General features: G+C 34.2%; 2 protein-coding genes across 2 annotated transcripts; both read left to right on the top strand.

Annotated features, from left to right (window-relative positions):
* Positions 1-3,272: 3,272 nt before the first annotated feature.
* Positions 3,273-4,215, top strand: LOC147408270 (AIG2-like (avirulence induced gene) family protein). The gene has a single exon (XM_086437187.1). The coding sequence runs from the start codon at positions 3,390-3,392 to the stop codon at positions 3,957-3,959; it is 570 nt and encodes a 189-aa protein (XP_086293313.1). The 5' UTR covers positions 3,273-3,389; the 3' UTR covers positions 3,960-4,215.
* A 2,152-nt stretch (positions 4,216-6,367) lies between these two features.
* Positions 6,368-19,349, top strand: LOC147408269 (signal transducer, putative (DUF3550/UPF0682)). Its single transcript, XM_086437185.1, has 10 exons — positions 6,368-6,678; positions 6,773-7,160; positions 7,348-7,554; positions 11,706-11,948; positions 13,618-13,684; positions 13,792-14,016; positions 14,194-14,285; positions 15,223-15,411; positions 15,623-15,759; positions 18,657-19,349. Exons 1-10 carry the CDS (start codon positions 6,569-6,571, stop codon positions 18,940-18,942), a joined length of 1,944 nt encoding a protein of 647 aa, XP_086293311.1. The 5' UTR covers positions 6,368-6,568; the 3' UTR covers positions 18,943-19,349.
* The last annotated feature ends 1,630 nt before the right edge of the window (positions 19,350-20,979 follow it).

The raw sequence follows: 20,979 nt of genomic DNA, 5'->3' as shown, positions 1-20,979 counted from the left end.
TTGTTTTTTTGGAGGGCTAAGTAAGGAAAATATATGGGTTATCATTTGTATTGAGGAACACAAAATAACAATGTTTGTTAGATATCTTTTACGCTATGACCCCTATTGTTTGGTATAATTCCATGTTGACCCCTTAACCTTTTGAGAATTTCACTTACTTCTCTTGTGAGAGATAATGTTTCGATGTTATTTAACCATTTTAACCCTTCAGTTTTATATTTTATATAAAAAAGAAATTGAAAAGAGATGTTGGTTTCGAAACACAAAGGAATTGATGGGGGGGCCTGCATAAGCGATGAAGCATGTGGTTTAATTCGATACAACACGCAAAATCTTACCAACCTTTGATTTATGAACAAAAAAACCTATGGCATGCCAGGTGGACAAATACAGTTTGAGTGCATAGGTCTAATTCGCCACTACTTTCTCATTTGCATTGGTATGATTGACTTAGATATGTGATGAGTGAAGTGCATTCTTATGGGACATTTTTTAATCTTATTCACAGTAAAATTTTATTTGGGTGATTCATCTACTCTCAACTCTTAAAAAAAGTAAGGGTGATTTTGACATACCACCCTACCTTTTAATGAATATTAGAGATACCCCCCTCCACACACACACGCGCACATTTTCAAATTGATGACTTAGATCCTTTGATTGTTATCCTTAACAGGAACCAACAACAGATCACGCTTTGAGAGAATAAATACTTGTCAAAAGGGGGAAATACCCTCACACTAAATTCATTCGCGAATCAATACCTTTTAAATTTACTAAAATACCCTCATTGAAAAAATGTCAATCATAGTAAATAAGTCTTAAAAAAATTTTGAATTATGAAAACATTACCTAGTGCATCTAAAGGAATCTGAAACATAAAATGAAATAATGGTTTTTTTTTTTTTTGTCTTATATGGGTTAAAAGTTTCGGAATAGTTGATTTTTGATGAGGATGATCACTATGGTCTGGAGATCATCCTCACCAAAAATCAGCTTATTCCTAAACTCTTAACCCATATAAAACAAAACAAATTGACTATGATATGGGTTGCTCTTATTAATTCATGGGTGCTTTTATAATTGCCCTTTCAACTAAACTAGTTGGCATACAACCATAGTAACATTTTTTTAACATAAACTAAGTTTCTATTCGAATAGAAACACAATTAAAACAGAAGTACAATTAAAACACATTAATGGTAGTGTAGACTAATGTGACTACATAGTAAGATTTCAAATCTAGATTTCTTGGAAAAACTTTGATTAAAAAAAAAAACCTAGCTAAAAAATTGATCTTTTGGGGTTGATCAATGGTGTAGAAAATAAACTGCTACCAGCCTTCCAAATTTAAAATTAAAATTTATGGTGAAAAATAAGTGTTTTTTGAAAATTTAGTTTTCAAAGTTCTTAGAATTCATTTATATACAAACATGTGGCATCGAATTGTGTTTTTGGGTACCAAAAGATGATGGGATTTGGAAATTTCCTTACTAACTTAGTAAGGAAAGTATTGTTCATAATGCATTCATCTTCTCCAACCTATTTTTTTTTTTTAAGTTAATGTCCTTTACAGGCTACAATTTCAGGGTTGCATCAGATTTAATAAAAAATAATTTAAAAAATGAATGGGTAATGAACTTTCAAATTTTAAATTAAAATCTCAGGTGAAAAATAATTTTTTTTTTTTCAAAAAAGATGCAAAAAAAATTGAGATTTACAACCATGATCATGATTTTGAAATTATTTTTACTTGGCATGAGACAGTGAAGCAATCTTACCTCTTCTATATTGATTCATGGAAGAATGGATGGATAATGATTAGTTTTCTTTAGGATTTTAGTATTTATCAGAATGAGAAGTTGAAGATGATAACTGTCTTTCTCAAAAAGAAAACTCTAGACTTTCAATCTTACACCCTAAATCCAACGTCCCATACAAATTTTGATATTAAAGATTTTCATTGTTTTATTGGATTTTAATTGCGAGGGTATTTTAGTCTTTTGACAATTCTTTATCCTCCCAAATGTGGGCATGGCTTGACTGGAAGGGTATTTTTAGCCTTTTGACAAGTAGTTTTTCTCTCAAAATGTGATCAATCCCTCGTTAAGGACAACAGTCAAGGGATCTAAGTCATCAATTTGAAAATGTGGAGGGGTGGGGGGGTATCTCTAATATTCATAAAAAAGTAAGGGGGGTCAAAAGCACCTAAAAAGTAAAATACATTTCTAAATTGTTTATCGACAGAAAAAAGACGAAACAAGTGTAAGTGACCTCATTTGATAACTTTAGGGTTAGAATGTTATGAGGTCTATCCATATGGAATAACATCAAAACATAAGGGGTCAAAGTGTAATTTACCCTTTTTTATAATGTGGAATCTGAATTAAAGTTAAAATTATCAGGGTTATTTCGATCAAAAATCAAGAAAATTACAACACATGCCCGAAAATTATGTTGCTTGGTTTTCAAAATTACAAAAACATGTTTTTTTACCATGTTATCTTCAAAAACCCTTTCATTAATATTTTAAATTACAAATAAGACCTATTAGTAACATGCATTTGCACATGCCACTTTCTAGCTTATTCTAATAATACATGAAAAAATAAAATAATATATGACTAGCTATGACAATAACAAAAACATAAATAATTCTTTTTTGATAATGGAGGTGTTTGAACTTACATTCGACTAGGGAGACCGGATGAGCCAATAACGGAACCAAGGCATATAGGACCCTCCCCCGAGCATGTGCAACGTCCACACATCACACACACCTGGTAAGTGAGGGAACACCCTTGCGGGTGGTCATGAGGAAATATTGCTTATATTGGGTACCGTACACACAACCTACATACTCTCACTGCTTATTAGAGTCTAAATTGCCATTGAGCCACCCTCTCTGGGTTAAGACATGTATAAGTAAAATTTAAAAATAAAATAACTAGTAAACAAAAAATAACTTACGGGAACTTAATATTGACTTATCTTGTGCTCATCTTGATGTCCTTTTATGGTGGATGAGGCTTGGTAAGAACTTTTTTTTTTTTTTTTTTTTTCTCACAATCATAGCAAGGCTAGTCGGATTCCTTTTACATATTCTCAAAATTTTACTTATTTTATTTATTTATTTATTGGAATGTAATAAGTGAAAATTGGATGACAATAGGTAGGAGGAGCAATGGTTAATTTCTGGTGTGAAACCAGAACTCCATAAGCCGTTCATTATAACGGTAAAGTCAAATTTGATTATTTGTTTTTCCCTATATCTACGCCATCATCTCCTACCCATATTAAAGCGACCTCAATCAAATAAGAATAATTCCCCCAAATATCTCAACAACCAACTCCACACCACATAGGTAGAGAGTCATAGAGATAAAGAGATGGGCGTGGAAGAGGAGAAGGAGGAGAGTCGAAAGCTAATTTTCACTTACGGAACCCTTAAACAGGGTTTCCCCAATCATGGTCTCATACAAGATCTTATCCCTACAGGCGAGGTCGTATATCTTGGCGTATATCGTACCGTAGAAAAATACCCTCTTGTATGTGGGCCCTATGGTGTACCTTTCCTCCTCAACCTCCCTGGATCAGGTCAGCGAGTATTGGGCGAACTTTATGCCGTGTCAGAACTCGCTCTGGCTCGGATGGACGAGTTAGAAGGAACGAGTCGTGGGCATTATGAAAGACTTCCAGTGGAGATCCGTGCAGAGAAGGTGTCTGGAGGAGGGTCAGTTGTTGTCGTTAGGGAAGCAGAAGCGTATTTTGGGCATAGAAGCTATGCGGATGGGTTGTGGAAGAGGAATGAAGAGAAGGGCTTCTGTGAGTATTCAGAGAAAGAAATGAAGGGTTATGTGAAGAGGAAAGATAGGCCTCAGAATCTTAGTTTTCTTGAGCAGATTCGATTGTTCGTCTCTTCTTCTTCTTCTTCTTCTTCTTCTTCTTCTGCTAATTGAAAGAATTTTTTTTTCCATCTATTGTTGAAACCCTATAATTTTAGATGGAGATGAATGAATGAATTGTTGGTTTAATTTTTTATATTTTATTAATGTAAAATTGATATGGGGAATTGGGGTTGGATCTTAATATGTGTATGTTAGAGGGAAGAAATCTGCTTTCTATATTTATTTATTATCCTAAGATTTTTTCCTTTTCTTTTTCGATAAAAAAAAAAATGTAAATATAAAATTGGAAAATCTGTGTTTTCTTGAATCTTGTAAGAGATTTTAAATTTCTCCTCCTGGGTTGAAACTTGCAAAGGAAATGATGGTAGATCCAATTGGGGGTGATGAGCAATCTTGTGCATATGTTAGTTATAATTTATTTATTCTTAGTTTCGATCTTGAGATCATGGTTTCAAAACTCGTCCGAGATCGAGATGTATTGCCAGAGTCATCTCGGTACCAGGCATGGATGAGACAGACAAGTCAATTTTTTAGAAGAGATTTAAAAACTCACATTCATTTTTTAAATTTTTGAACGAAATGCCTCTAAGGTATTAGAAAACTTGTTCTAGACGACTCAGTATCTAGCATGATCGAGACACGCAACTAAATTTTAAACAATGTTTGAGATCGACCTATTTTTTTTTATAATTGGATTCTAATAATCAAGTTAATAGAAATTTTAACATAATAATAATATTTCTTAAAGTAATATTCCATATTTTTATACATGATAAACATTCATAATTTAGAGATAATTTTATTTTTTAATCTCATTTGAATCCGGATTGTCAAAGCCAAAATATTCGAAAATGATTCCAAACTTTAGACTATAAATACGGGAATAGAACACCGTTATATTTAATTGTTTTAGTTCACTCATTAGTGGAAAATGTGTAAGTACAACATGGTCTACTTAATTTAGGTTCGGAATAGAAGTTATAATTAATGGGGACGGTTCAACAATTCTAAAGTTTGTCAAGTTTGGTGCAAAACATTTTTCAAAATGTATGTTAGAAGCTTTGGAATGAGCTGATTTTGTGTGAGGATGATCTCTATGATGAGGAGATCATCCTCACCAAAAATCAGCCTATTCCAAAACTTCTAAACCTATCAAAAGTGATTTACAAAAATTGGACGGTCCACAATTCTTCAACTTGTAAACTAGGGTTAGAAGTTTCAAAATGAGCTGATTTTTTGTGAGGATGATCTCTTCACCGTAAAGATCATCATCACAAAAAATCAGCCTATTCCAAAACTTCTAACTCCATAAAAAATGATTTACAAAAAATGTTTAACACCAAACTTGACAAACTTTAAAGCTGCCAAACCGCTCTCATAATTAATTATTTTAGCTCACTCATTAGTGGAAAATGTGTAAGTACAACATGGTCTATTTAATTTAGGTTCATTGCATTAAAAATCTTCTATAAACTCATAGGTGGAGTACTTTTAATGGGTAAGGCCGATATTATCTTATATTTTTTTATTAAGTCCTTATGAAATCTATATGATAAAATACAATAATGGATTCCACTCCCTTTACCCAGCATAAAGTGGGGTGGGAATATAACCTCATTATAAATCTCGAGGACAATTTTTTATTTTATTACCACTTCCCTTCCTTTATGATAATATCCTTTTAACTTTGTCTTTCCTTCTAGTATGACCTTGAGACTAGTTCAGTAACACTTATGACATCTGGAGTATTGAATTCAAAAATAAAAATGTCGACCTCAATGTTATAAAATTCATCTGTTTTTGTTTTTTTTTTTCAATTAAAATTCATGGAAGATTGACATAAACTTTACATAACAATTTATGTAGATGAATTCAAACAAAAATAATCATCTTTAATTGATTTTCATCAAAAAATGAAATAAAAGAATTGAAAAACATTAAATTTTTTACATACATCTTCTGAATACTTTTAAAAAAATCTTTGAAAATGACTTCTTCTTCTTTTTCAAACCTATTTCATCATAATAGAGTCTTCAAAAGTCGATCGAAATGTTAAAAATATAATTTTTTTAGATAAAAATATTAAATTTAAATGGTTAAATAATTTCACATTTCAAACGTGAGAAATGTCTAGAGTGGAGTTTAGGGACTGATTAGAAAAGAGAAATTTATTAAATAGACTATTAAATTAACTCGTAAAAGTCAGGAATCAAATCAAAAGAAAAACTATCACCATGGATCATTAAGTAATTTTTCCAAAAAATAAAGAGCGACAACCAACTATTACTTACAACACCGCCATATGTAACTATCCCGCCTAGTCAACAGCGTTTTGCCACGATAATAGTAATAAACAAGGCAACATCAACTAGATGGGCGTGTTATAAGTAAACAATTAGTGTGTTAATAGAATCTCTCAAAATAAATCCTTACCGTTCATCTAGGCATTTAAGTTCGAACACTCCTCCCAATCTCCATCCAGTATTCCTGTTAAAGCTCGACGACCAGTTCATCATTTCGCGCGCTTACAGGACGATCGAATCGATCAAAATGCTTTACATGATGTTTCAAATCGTCCTGAACAATCTTTCCAGAGTTTGGTTTGCAGAAGTTGAGCCCTAAAATTCACTTCGATTCATCCAAAAACATCCTTGTGTTTAATGGCGGCGCAACACAACATTCCTGTTAGCGAAATATACTGGTCTCTGGTTGATAAAGCCGATCGAAAGTTTTCTAGGGTTAGTGATTTGCCTCACTATGGAAGAGCCAGGTACGATTGATTTCTACTCGATTCGTTTCTCACAAATCGAATCATTCGAAACCCTAGATATAGATTATCGATTACCGATTTGTGTTTGTTTCAGGTATGATTTGTATTTCCACAAAGTGTTCAAGATTTATACGCAGTTGTGGAAATTTCAACTAGAAAATCGGCAGAAACTTGTGGAGGCGGGACTGAAGAGATGGGAGATTGGAGAGATTGCGTCTCGGATTGGTCAGTTATACTACGGGCAGTATCTTCGAACAAGTGAGGCGAGTTATTTGTCTGAATCGTATATTTTCTATGAGGCAATCTTGAGTCGAGAGTATTTCAAGGATGGATCATCACAGGATCTCAATCTTGCTAACAAGCAATTGAGGTGTCTAGCTCGGTTCTTAATTGTTTGTTTAATCATGAATCGGAGGGAAATGGTGCATCAGCTTGTTAATCAGCTAAAGATGTTGGTGGATGAGTGTAAGCGAAATTTTCAGGTGATAGATCGGCTTTATTATATTTAATTAATCTCTTTCAAAATTTCGAATTATTGATTTTGCAGAATTTCATCTTCATGTTTGTTAAACACTGATTTTTACTGTAAATTTTCATGAAATTTGTCATTTATCGATTTGTATCACAAGCCGCATGTGATATTTAATTTTGAATGATATTTGTTTTCAGGAAAATGACTTCAAAGAGTGGAAGCAGGTGGTTCAGGAAATATTTAGATTTCTGAAAGTTGATAAGGCATTTATGAATATTAGGCCTTTAAGATATAGTCCCATCCTTGACTCAAATCCGGATTCTCTACCACATGTTGCTTCTATTGAGGGAAAGAGAGGTCTCAAATTTCGAGATGCAATATTGAGCAGTTACCATCACAACGAGGTTAGGTATTAAGCATTTCATTTTGAGTTTCTTGTTCCTGTTGAATTTAGTATATTTGAGAGATCATGATCTCTAGTTTTTGTTCTATGAAATACTTGGTACTACTTCAGAAGTTCTGTTTTTCAAATTCATGGACTATCTTCTTTTAATGTCTGCTTTATTTGATATCAGTGTACTTAATGCATTGGGAGATCTTGAGTAGGATTATTTGAACTCTAAAAGATCATCCATAAGCACAGATATGTGGGCTCATGGTTGGTACGCACAGCATCCGAAACCAATGGTTAATTAGTCCGAGTTGGAAAAAAGCTAACTAGTTTAGGTCTAGGAACCAAATTTGACTCTAAAAGGATTTGGTTTGGTTCACGGATGATATCATTTTGGTAGATGTCCCTTAGTTGTCATCGGGAGTCCACAAACTCATTTATAATTATCTTACGAGCTTAGGGCAAGCAAGGGTCGAATTAAAGTTCTATGAAAAAAAATTAAAACAAAAGATAGATGAATATTGAATCGGAAATATAAATACAGAAAATAACATAAATAAAGAGGGGTCAATTCCGCCTCACACAAAAAATTAAATGTCCATGTCCAAGTCCTTTCGTCCTTTCTTGTCTCGATCCGACGACCAAGTAAATGCTTTGGAATCGGAATATGTTATCTCGAGGAATTAGTTTTATCTTGATCCGATTTGCAAACAAATGCACTCGGATCGAAATCAACGACTCCTTCAATTAACCAATTTTATCTTCCATTATTAAGTGTCTAAGTTAAGTATGATGCATCTCGGGACTTAACCCATTAATCATCAAGGTCAAGAACTAATAATAAAGAAACTAAAAGAAAAAAATAATTAAATCAATTCCCTCACTTTTCTCTCCTTATTAACTACCTAGATCAAGCACAAATCATGTTGGGAATGTTAGAATAGGAAATAACAAGAAAGAAAATGCAAAAAATAATTAACGTAAAACAGAAACGAAAGTGCAAGAAAGTAAATGGAACTTCGAAAATATAAATCCCTGCTCTTGACTTTTTCAACCTCTCAATTGGAGGGAAATGAGTCATGATCATTGTAAGACAAATAGGAAGGAAGAAAAAAAATAAACATAAATTCAAATACTCCCTCTTCATTGATATTGAATGATCTTGACCTTACATCTTCTCCTTCTTCATTACAAGAAAATGAACTAAAACCTAGCCTACTCTAAGGACCTCCCTTCACCTAGAGTTTACATTGTGGAGAGTTGGACCCTTGAATGCGAGAAGATGAAGGTTATTTATAGAATTTGAGATTTGAGATAGAATCTAGAGTTAGCTAATAATTGAAGACAAACTTAGTTGGAATGAGTTACATTCACATGGAAAGGCATGGATTTGGCATGTGTGAGAACATGTATTTGTCTTATTGGAAAATTATGGACTTTGGTCAATTTAGTTTGAAATTGATTGCTTCTTGACTTTGGTCAATTAGTCTTGATTATGGCTTTTGGACTCAACTTGTTGAATGATTTGGTCGTTAAGGCTTAAGGTCCATGTAAATACATCTTTCAAATAAGCCCAAGCCTTAAATCTTGATTTGCTCCTTGCCTTTGACTTCGGTCCCTCCACATTGACTTTGCCAGGTTGCATTCGTAGTTTCAATGTTTATACCGTCACACGACTTATCGCATTTTTCGTGAAGTTCTTGTTGACCGTGAATGACTGCTTGATTGCAATCCTCCTCATGGAATCTTGATTGTACATTAACGTGTATATTTGTTCTTGTCAAAACTCAACGCACATGATTAAATTCCAGGAATTATACATTTACACGTTAATTGACCATTTTTAACATATGAATGTATGTTGGCAAAGGAATTATGGATTTGCAAGATTGATTGTTAGAAACATGAATTCTAACCCAGAAAGTATCCTAAATATATTCCTACTCAGGCCCAAAATATGGATTATCGGGCCCTGATCAGTAAGGGTGCTTTCTTATTTTGATTGTTCCACTTTGGCTTCATCTAGTTCCTTATCAACTTTTCCCTTCTTCATTAGGGGTTCCCACGTTTGTATTTTTTGCCCATAGCCATGTGACATGTGGCACAAAAGTCAAAATGAATAGAGAGAATTTCTCTCTCCTGCCCAATAATTTGGTTAAGATTTTCAAATCTTTAAAAGGGTCCTTGAGCCCACATGAATTACCACATCGACGATCTCACACCTCAACCTTCTTGATTTCATGAAAAAAAAATCAGATTAAAATAAAAAATCCTTTTTTTTTTTTAGCTTGATCCAAGGTCTTGAAATGGCGGCTACCGAGCAACCCAAATTTAAAATCAGAATTCAACGATGACAAATAACTTTTTAAAAATTCATAGAATTTCTTTCTCTACAACCTTGTGGCATCAGATCATGTTTTTGAATGTCACAACTTGATTTTTCTTTCTCATTGTCGACAGGAGAGAAAATTTCTCTCTTTGTTATTGTCTTAGCACTGAGCAAAAAATACTCCCCCACATCCCTATTTGGCTGGCTTGCTTGGACAAGATTCTAATGGAGACAATCAATATGATTTCTCATAAGAGTATCATAGTTGAACATTGTGCCATGAGTAATAGGAACGAGGTGTCGGGTTGATCACTTAATCCTCCATTATTTTGTGGTTAAGGATATGTAGCCTGCTTTATTGAGTTCTTTGGTATATGTTGGATCAATGTTTTTAGAGGCATTTGAGGCTTATGCCTTTAGGCACGCCCTAGGATGAGACTTACTAAAAACACCTTGATGTGTAAGGTTGAAACATTTAAGCAGTTAAGGCTTACGCCACAGACCAAGAAGCTTGTTGAAGGCATATGCCTCAATGTGAGGCCTATACCTTATGGCTAAGGCTTGTGCGTTGCATTAATTTTTTCTATTTCTTCAGTTTTTAAATAATACATTTTTTTCATTCCTTTTTCTTCACATTCTTTTCTTTTTATTTACTTCTTTGTTGTTAGCATGAAGCATAATGGGAGTACTTAGAAATTAAGTTGAAATACAAAATAGTTATATATTCAAAGAAAAGAATTGATTTTATTTTATTTATAAATAATTTGTGGTTGTATTTAGCATTATAGAGAAGAAGTTATTGAAAAAATAATATTTAGTTATATTTTTGGTTATAAACATAAAATAGTTATTTACAATAGAATCTTGCTACTATTCAAATCTAAAATATTTTTATGTTAAGTACAAAATAATGATACCATATATTATTATTTATTTTAATGGATTAAAATTTAAAATTTAATTATGTGGATTTGAAATTTAGGAATGGATGGTGGTTCACGCTTTAGCGTCTAAAAACATTGTGTTGGATTATGCCCAAAGTGCGGTAAGAGGACCTAGTTTTTTTCCCCTTAAAGATCAAGTATTTTAGTCCACGTTTCCTCTGGTGGAATTGTGGGGTATTTGATATGAGATAAATACCCAGACTTTTGAAGAAGGGAGGAGGATGTTGCGAACCCAATCCTAGAGCTAAAAGCTGTGCTATAAGGGTTACCTTTTGAAGTTTTTGTACTAGATGGTAGTCTATTTAATTTGGTCTTATCTAGTGCTTCTTCTGTATGGCCTTTGTGGGACATTTTGTCCTTCTAAGTTTTATCTTCCTGGTTGGTATTCATATTTTTTTTTTCTACAATTCACAGTACCTATAGAAAAAGCACTCCACGCCTTTGGAATGTAAAAAAGATCCAGTAAAACACCCAAATAAAAGGTCCGTTGATCATATGGTTAAAAAGCATATGATCATGCTGATGTTTAGCTTAGGAAATGTTTAATGTGGGGCTCATTTTGTTTGAGCACTGAACCCCTGTACATGAAAAGCATATCCTGATCTTGTGTGTAAGGATGGAAGTTTCAGTCCGAGTAGTCAGACTCAAGATGCGTCATTTTATTTAGTATATTGTGCCATACAAATATATTTTTATTATTATTTTGTATTGTAGAAGTTTTCACTCATTTTATCTGCTTTTCGATTGGCGAATTATCTTCTTCCTGTAACAATTGTATTTATGGATATTATTATTTTAATTGGATTGGATTGGATCCCAAGCCTTTGGAATAAGGCTTTGTTATTGGATTCATGCATATTCTTAACTTTTCCATTATTTTTGTTTTATCAGGTCAAGTTTACTGAGCTCACTCTGGACACATTCAGAATGCTTCAATGTCTGGAGTGGGAACCTACTGGTTCTTTTTACCAGGCTAGTAGGGTATTTAGTGGGAATGGCACTAATGTTGGACAAAGTGGAACCCAAGGGCCTAATCGTGTCAACTACTTGCACCAGGACATCACGGATCCGACTTTGCCACCAAACCCACGAAAAGCAATCTTATATCATCCAGATGTCAAACATTTAATAGCAGTGAGTATGGCATGTTGTTCTATTTGATGTATTTTTATTCTGACTACTTCATTGTTAACCTTTAACCGATATGAATACCTGCTATCTAAATGTCTCTATTAGATAGATAACAAAAAGTGGCCATGGTTATATGAACCCACTATTGAGATTTCAAATTGTTTAAATGGTTTCATGAACCCTATGTTGATATCTCACATATAAATATAAAACCAGGCTAGAGCAATCTTCATGTAGAAAAATCGAAGTCTAACATGTAGATGCTGTCCTTGACCATATCATATCTAGGTATTGCCAACTTCATTCACTTAAGCAACACTGTATTAGACAACCTGAATGTTTAAACTTTTCAATTCGGCCCTTGCTATCTGTATGCAAGGGCAATAAATCTTCGAAGCCACTATTTATCAACCCATAAATCCTGTGGTTCCCCTGCTTCATCTAGAGTTATGTGTAGACTATGATATCCCGATTGGAAGTCTGAATTGATTTCCTCCATGCTCTCTTTCTTGATGAACCAATAGTGAGCCGCATTCTTGTTGACTCTCCCGGTTTCAGTATTTTCTGTAACCTCAAAATTTCTAGGTCTCTAGACTGGGAATATGCATCAGCCGAGGCTTTATTGCTTTTAAGCATTCCTTGATTGAGTTTGGGGATATTGTTATTATCTGGTTCCGCTCAATTCATAATGAATAAAAGCTTTCAAACTAATTGAAAGGAGGAACAAGAGTCGTGGTGAGTCGAACCTCCCAAGTTTTGGAGCTTTGATGATATATCTCTCATTTTCACTATCCATGCTTTGCAAGGGCGTGTTGACAGCTAATGTGCTTTCATTTGAGGGTTTTTAAAACCATTGCTTAATGGGATACCGCATCACAACAATACGGTTCTGAGTTCATTCCTGGCTTAGTTATCCAAAAAAATAATTTATGAACTTATATATTTGTATGGTTAACTTGCACAAAACCAGGGGGGGAATCAGTATGATCTTTTCTGGATGTATTTTTTTTTTAAAGCTGAATATATGGTGCTATTGCATCGTTTTATTGTTCTTAATTTTGAACGTAGGGTTTGCTGCCCTACAGAAAATGATAGATGGAAAGAGAGAGAAGAATAAAAATAACAAAATATTAAAAGAAGGAAAGATTAGAGAGTGTTGCATGTTGAGATAGATTGACAAGTCCGCTCATCAACTTTTGTTGCATTGTAAGGTGGCTTTGGAGATCCGGTACTTCTTTTGGTCTCCTTTCTGTTTTGATGGTTGTCTGCCTAAGTCCATCAATAACATGTTTGAAGGTTGGTCCTGTCTAGGTCTTTCATGCTTGGTAGCAAAAAGAATTTTATGGAGTTTATGAGCTATTTGTTGGGGAATACAGAAGGAAGAAAATAGTCTTTGAGAATAGAGAGCGGTCCACCTAGAGTATCATTGTTTCCACTTTAGGCTTTCTTTTCTTATGGTGTAAACTCTTCAAGGAATTTAAAGGTATATTTTCTGAAATTATATAGATGGGAGTGGGTTTGCAATCTTTCGATTGAGTAGGTTGCTTCATTCCTGCAGCTCCATTGCTTTGTATCTTTGTGGTCATCTGGACCTCCATTATTAATGAAATTTTATAACCCTTATCCCAAAAAAAAAAAAGGGAGTATGTATGCTTATATGTTTTATTTTCAGGTTCTGGCCACAATATGCGAGGAGCTCCCTTCCGACGGGGTTCTTTTAATATATCTATCAGCATCAGGTTGTACAATTTTTGTCAATTTATCAGTTTGATTCTCTTTGGTCTAGCAGTTTGCAGTCCTCGTACTTTTTTTCCATTTTTTTAAAAAATCATTGGAACTGCTTCAGGAAAGGGTGAACAGATTATTCCGTTGCCATCAAGTTCTGGAACCTACATGAAGTCTACCGAAAGCATTGTGGGGAATTTTCAAACTTTAGACATGGCCTCTGATGCACCCTGCACTCCTCCATCAAACCCCCAGCATGATAGTCCTACACCTTATGGTCAAGATAAGGAAACTCACAAAAACAACCATTCAGGTTGCTTATGGATGGGTCCTCGTGGAAATGGAGGTATCCTCTTATTTCTCTGGATAATTTAGGAACATCTCATCAAATAAGGTTGTTGTTGCCATCTACATTGACTCATTGTCTTCTTGCCACTTATATCGGAGAATGCCTTGTTTTCTACATTTAGCTTGCTTTGCCCAAGTACTATCTTTGATATCAAGGTGATCTATTTTGTTGCAGGTTCAAATTGCCTTTACCCATCTGACTTAATTCCATTCACAAGAAGGCCTCTTTTCTTGATTATTGACAGTGATAGCAGTCAAGCATTCAAGGCAGGTTTGTCAACTCTAATTTCTCATTTGCTGGACTCTTTATGTCAGATTACATTTTTTGCATATGTAAATGATCATCTGGATGGTAAGTTGGTATTTATCTGGGTATATTATGAAGTTAAGAACAAGTCTCGATAAAAAATACCAGTTTGAAGCTGAGAATAAAAACTATAGAAAAGAATGCAGGGCATAGAAGACTGAATTCTATAGGTTTCTTGATATATTTTTTAGCTATTAAAACGATTAAAACTTCCGTCTCTAATTCAACTCTATAGCCATTTTGATTTAAAACTTTCAGAGTGGGCATTGGAAAATATTCTGTGCTCATATAGTTGACTTTGAATCTTACAAGCAGCTCGTATTGGTAATGTCTTTAGAGCCATCAAAAGGGAAATTATCATAGCCTTCTTGATTGTAGTTGGCTTTGTGGTCTCTATCTTCATCATCAAAGCCTTATCCCAACTATTTTTTATTGGCTCCACAATTTTCTGTAGTCATTCCATTCTATCCAGGAGAGCAGAAATCCAAGTTCTCTATGATCTCATTATACAAGAAATTTTCTCGTCTCCTTTTGGTAGCTGAGGTGTTAATTATAGCAAATTTATCTTTATTTTGGATGTCTAGCAACATGAGTACACTTTGTGGTTTTTTCCAGAAGCAGTCACCTTAAAGATCTTTCTGAATTGTTTTCTACCTAGTGTTAATAGACTTGTAGCAGGAGTGCTAGGTTGCGTGATCCAGCATTTAATCAAATGACGAGAGAAATTATCAGAGCCTTTCAGTTAAAAATATTTAATACAAATAGCAAATGCTGGTATTTCTTTACAACCCTGGTGTAGTTTCCATTACTAAACCTGTAAAGGTCGATTAATAGTAAGTTTTAAAGTTAACTGCTTATAATATTAGGTAAGTAACCATGTTTTGAAAACTTGTGTAGGCTATACATAGGGCGGAAAAAGGAGAACCGGCTGCGTTGCTCCTCTCGCCAAGCTCTCCATCTCCAACTAGTGGTGCTGCTGTTGATTCCTCTCGTCACCCAAGTGGAAGCCAATTCACTATGTTCCTTACTTCTCCATTGCAGGCTTTCTGCTCCTTGCTTGGGTTTTCTGGGTCCAATATTGAAATGGTGAGATAGAGTTGATCATATATCGAATCATTCTTTTCTTATTCTTTTTCATGCAAGGGTTGAAGTCGAGTTTTGAACCCAGGTCTTTGGTAATGGCACACCAGGCCAACCAAGCAAACTGATAGGTTTTTGTATATGTTAAATTTTCTTGTCTTACAGCTTGTTATTTTTGTGTTTTGGATTTTATGTAAATATGTTGGGCAAACTTCAGGATGTGTATGACAAGGCAGAGAAATTGCTGTCTTCATCGTTAAATGACTGGGGGTTGACCTTGGCAACATCAGAGAAACTCAATCCAGTCTGGGCTCAAGTCTTATGTGATCCGTTCCTAAGGAGACTTCTTCTAAGGTAATTATTGTTCTTTTCTTTTCATCTTTAAATTCATGTAAACAAAAGATCTTTCCTTTCAGAACCTATGTAAAAAAGAACATGACAATTTTAGGATGTCGCCGTGTTGGATACATATTGATACACAAACACACGACGACACACATCCTAGCATGTAAGGCAGTGCCCTTTTATTTTGACTATTCTCAATAAGATGGACTTATGAGGGAGAGGGTTGGTGTAATCCATCGTCCATATACTAATTTATTTTGATATTCAAAATCAACTTCTATTAAGTAATTGTATATAGATTATTTTTTTGTATTTCTTCATATATATATAGGGAAATGTTCAGCACCAAACATTTTGGCAAAACATTTTTCAAAACATGGGTTAGAAGTTTTGGAATGGGCTGATTTTTGGTGAGGATGATCTCTACGGTGAGGAGATCATCATCACCAAAAATCAGCCCATTCCAAAACTTCTAACCCTATCAAAAATGGTTTACAAAAAATGACGGTCCACGATTTTTGAACTTGTAAAGATGGGGCTAGAAGTTTTGGAATGGGCTGATTTTTGGTGAGGATGATCTCCTCACCGTAGAGATCATCCTCACCAAAAATCAACCCATTCCAAAACTTCTAACCCATGTAGGACAAAAATGGTTGAGGAGATAATCCTCACCAAAAATCAACCCATTCCAAAACTTCTAACCCATGTAGGACAAAAATGGTTGGCTAAAATGTTTGGTGCTGAACGGGACCACTATTTTTACATCTTTCGGATGCCATCCATTTTACAAGATCCAACGGCATCTGGCGATGTTGTAGAAAACATTGGAAAAAAATTGATGGCATTCTAGTAATTTTAGGGGTGGCAATGGGTCGAGTCGTGTTGAGGTTAGGGTATTATGAAAGTTTACTAAACCCAAACCCGACCCATTTAATAGTCATGTCAAAAACATAAACCCAAACCCAACCCATTTATAAATAGGTATACCTGATCCGACCCGTATATAACTTGTTTAATAAAATTCTTATCTTTATTGGAAAAAAAATAAATTTCATTTCCATTGCCAAAAATAAAAATACTATTACTAAAAATAAAGTCACGCAACCATAAACCAATATCTATCAACATAAATTATGTATCACAAAACAAAACTAAGTTTTATAACTAAAAGCTTAACCATTAATTATTCGAAAAATATCTTATAACACCCTCTATATTTTGTAGAGTTTGAAAAAAAAAAAGTAATTATGAAAATTTTCTAGGAAATTATAGAAAAAAATGGGTAATTTAAAAAATTCTTAGATAATAGTTGATATATTTAAAACTACACCTTAATGACTGAATAACTAAACGTGTCAAAATAGGTTGACCCCCCCTAACCCGGACCTGACCTATTTAATAACCATGTTAGACCGGTTGACACTATTATGACCCAAACCCAATTAGGGTTGACTAAAACCCACTAATTTCGTGTCGTGTTCACTGGTCTTGTTACGATTGCTACCCTTTGATATATATATGGGTTAGGTTCAAGGGACATATGAGAAAACATATGTAAAAACAATGTAACATTTATAAATTTTCGAAATAGGGGTTAGAAATTTCGGATTGAGCTGATTTTTTGTGAGGATTATCTCTATGATGGGAAGATCATCCGAAAAAAAAAAAATCAGTCCAATCTGAAACTTCTAACCCCATTAAAAGTGATTTAGAATGTGGACCGTCGATTTTTTGCCAATTTTTATCAATAATTTGTATATCACTTTTGATGGATTTAGAAGTTTCTGATTGAGCTGATTTTTTGTGGGAATGATCTTCTCATCATAGTGACCATCCTTGCAAAAAATCAGCTCAATCCAAAACCTCTAACCCATATTTTGAAAAACCATTGTTTTTTCATATGTTTTTACATATGGCCCTTGAACCGCCTCCTATATATATATGGGAAGCGTTCGTAGGCCCTAAAGAAAGCCAAACATTTTTCAAAATAGGTGTTAGAAGTTTCAAAATAGGCTGATTTTTGTGAGGATGATCTCCTCATCGTATCATCGTCACAAAAAATAAGCCCATTCCGAAACTTCTAACCAATACATTGAAGAAATGTTTGGCTCTCTTTAGGGCCTCCGAACGCCACCCTATATATATATATATATATATATATGGGGAGTGTTCGGCTGACAATCTTAGGATGACAAAACAGAGTCAAAACATTTGTCCTATGTGGGTTAGAAATTTCGGATTGAGCTGATTTTTTGTGAGGATAATCTTTATGGTGAGGAGATCATCCTCACCAAAAACCAGTCCAATCTGAAATTTCTAACCCCATCAAAATTATTTTAGAATTGTGAACCACCACTTTTGATGGGGTTAGAAGTGTCAGATTGGGCTGATTTTTTGTGAGGATGATCTCCTCACCATAGAGATCATTCTCACAAAAAATCAGCCCAATCTGAAACTTTTAAGCCATATAGGACTAATTTTGTCAACCAACGTTGTCGTCCTAAGATTGTCAGAGCCAAATGCTCCCCTATATATATACACTAGACTTCGCCTATGCCTATAGCATGGGCATCCTCTTTGAGATTAATGTTGTAAAAGCAGAAAAATAAATAAATTTAAGGGTATTATTAAAAAAAATTGAGGTTAAGGGGTACAAGATGAAAAACAATAAAGTGGGTTAATGTAGTAAAGTATAGTTAGAGAGGGTGAAGAGGAAAGGCAATGAAGTGGGTCCCACAAAAATTGTAGTTGGATGGGGTATTTATCCCAAGTAGATGGAGGTATGTCCCCCACAAAAGTTGCCACCATGGGTGACCTTAACTTCTGGTCTAAGCTATAACATAATAATGGTTGGAAGGACCCATTATTCTATGATTTTTGTTCTGACAGTCTTCTTTAACACTCAGGTTCATATTTTGTCGTGCTGTGATTGCACTTTATGCACCAAACAACAACAAGAAGGAATTCCTTCCCGACTGCCTGCCTCACCTTCCAGAATCTGTCCTTCCAATGACCGCAGCCTGTCAAACTGCAGTTATGCAAATTGCCAACGTTTTTGGTGGGACCAACCATTTCATCTTCTCAGATGGGATTAAGTTGCCTGAGATTGAATTTGAAACCGAGAATTCTACAGTGTTTAAAGCTTCAGACATGGTCGAGGAGGAGCATTTTACTCCAGAAAATGGACATTGAGTGTTAAAAGTTCTAAAACAAGGTGAAGGGGCTGGTTGGCCTCTACATTTGTTATTTGGCTTTTGTAAATCATAGTTGAAAGGGTCATCAGTCAGTGTGCATGGAAATTTATAATTGGGATTCAAATGAGTGGTCATTGAAACAAGAAAACAGTGTTGAACAGTTGTGAAATATACAAACAACCAAGGGTTTGGAGGGGTGGTTGTCTGGTGAGCAATCCTCTTTAAATAAGCTTTATGTGATTGTTGGAGGGAATTTGTACCAATCCTTCGATATGACTTTCCGGCGGCATCAAAGTCTTGAGACTTTGAATTGAACTTTTATTCTGGTTTACTTCATGTATCTACTTGACAAGGTCCAGAGTAGCGCCTTTGTTTGGTGAATCCCAAACTAAGTACCATTTTGCATATTCTTCCCCAAAGCACCCAATTTTATCAAATTTCAATATAGATTCTCCCCTCAAGTTTGCTTCTGCTGTACAAATGTACAAATGATGATCCCATTCATTAGTTCTAACAGATGCTGCTGACATCTGCTATTGTCTATATAATCTGCAATTTTCATGTAAAGATTCGATTTTAGCAGACGATACAAGATCTACACAACCATGCAGATGGACGATGGTGGTGCGCCCAAATTTGATTTACCATATATGTTTATGCGATGGATGAATGGGTTGGTATGGGAAGAAATTATGAATATTCAAATTACTAATAAATGGGCTAATTGTAAATGTAAGTGATTTTAAAATTTTAATAAGGAGATGCTTCTAATCTGTCCAAGTTCGGGGATAAAAACCAATGCATTTCTAGCGAGAGGATGATATGCACAGAGATTACAATGAAAGCTTCAAATTGGCAATCAATTAGATTTAGAGATTAGGTTCAATGTCAGATATAGACTTTTTAGGCCCATCGTCAAAAGTTGAGAGTTACATGGCTTCCAATGACACATGATTATGCGTCAAAACTGTTTTTGTTGTTGTTGTTGTTGTCGTCGTCGTCGTAATGGTTATAATACCCAAAATATGTTAGCGGGTCTTTGTTCAGGCAGAGCTAGGTAGCCGCAACTACCAGTATGAGAGCGTGCTTCAACTAAAGTTTAAATGGATAATTTATATAACTGTAGTAGTATTACTAATCATATTTAATGGATATTATTAAAGGAATTTTGCACAACAGCTCTCTAATGGAACTACGTTTATAGGAAACCCAGTAAATTTCAAAATAAGTAAACTTAAAATTTTAAAAATAGAAAGCATCACATGATTTTTAGAAAAATGAAAAAATATCGATCTTTTATGTTTTCTCTGGTAAAATTTATTTTGGCGTTTACAGACTTGACATTTTATTGCTTCTTAGATTCGATGAGGAATGAACATATAGATAAACCTGGTGTCTGGCCCATAGCCTAACACAAATAGATAAACTTTGTTCTAGGTAGACCCTTGTTAGCAATCTTCCGTTTAATCCTGGAAAATTTCACGAAATTTTCATTTTTTTCAATTAAAGTATTATTCTCCAGATTATTGAACTATTTTGAATAATTCACGGACTTTAAGTTTGAAAAGAATAAAACGCATTTTTTACTTATTTTTATAAAACTCAGTGGAAAAAAAAATGCTATTATAACTTATTGTATGTTGCAAAGTCTAAACTTGTAAGTTGTGATGTGTAACACAAGTCGGCTTTGAAGCTGTCATACTTCAAAATTTTGGAGGAATCCACCCTTTTACGTTACAAATGTTCCTTTTATCTTAAAAAAAAATAATGATATGACCCTCTACATTTATTTGAGATTACACCTTAATTTTTCAAATTGATGATTGTCCCTTGATTTTAGGTTTTCTTTTAAATCAATGGAACAATAACTCCAATGTCTTTATTATCACCACCATCAATATTACCATCACCATCATTATGGCCGAATTTTTTGTTTTCAAAATTTTGAAATGAAATGGATATTACAAGTATGAAGCATATGCCGCATATTTTCCTTTCAATGAATTTTTGCAATTCAAAATCAAACATAACTCAA

The sequence above is a fragment of the Akebia trifoliata genome, chromosome 3 (assembly GCF_017979445.1).
Source record: "Akebia trifoliata isolate Shusen 1 chromosome 3, ASM1797944v1, whole genome shotgun sequence".
Taxonomy (NCBI): Eukaryota; Viridiplantae; Streptophyta; class Magnoliopsida; order Ranunculales; family Lardizabalaceae; genus Akebia; species Akebia trifoliata.
The sequence above is the reverse complement of the archived record's forward strand: the minus strand, read 5'-3'. Positions and strand labels throughout refer to the sequence as shown.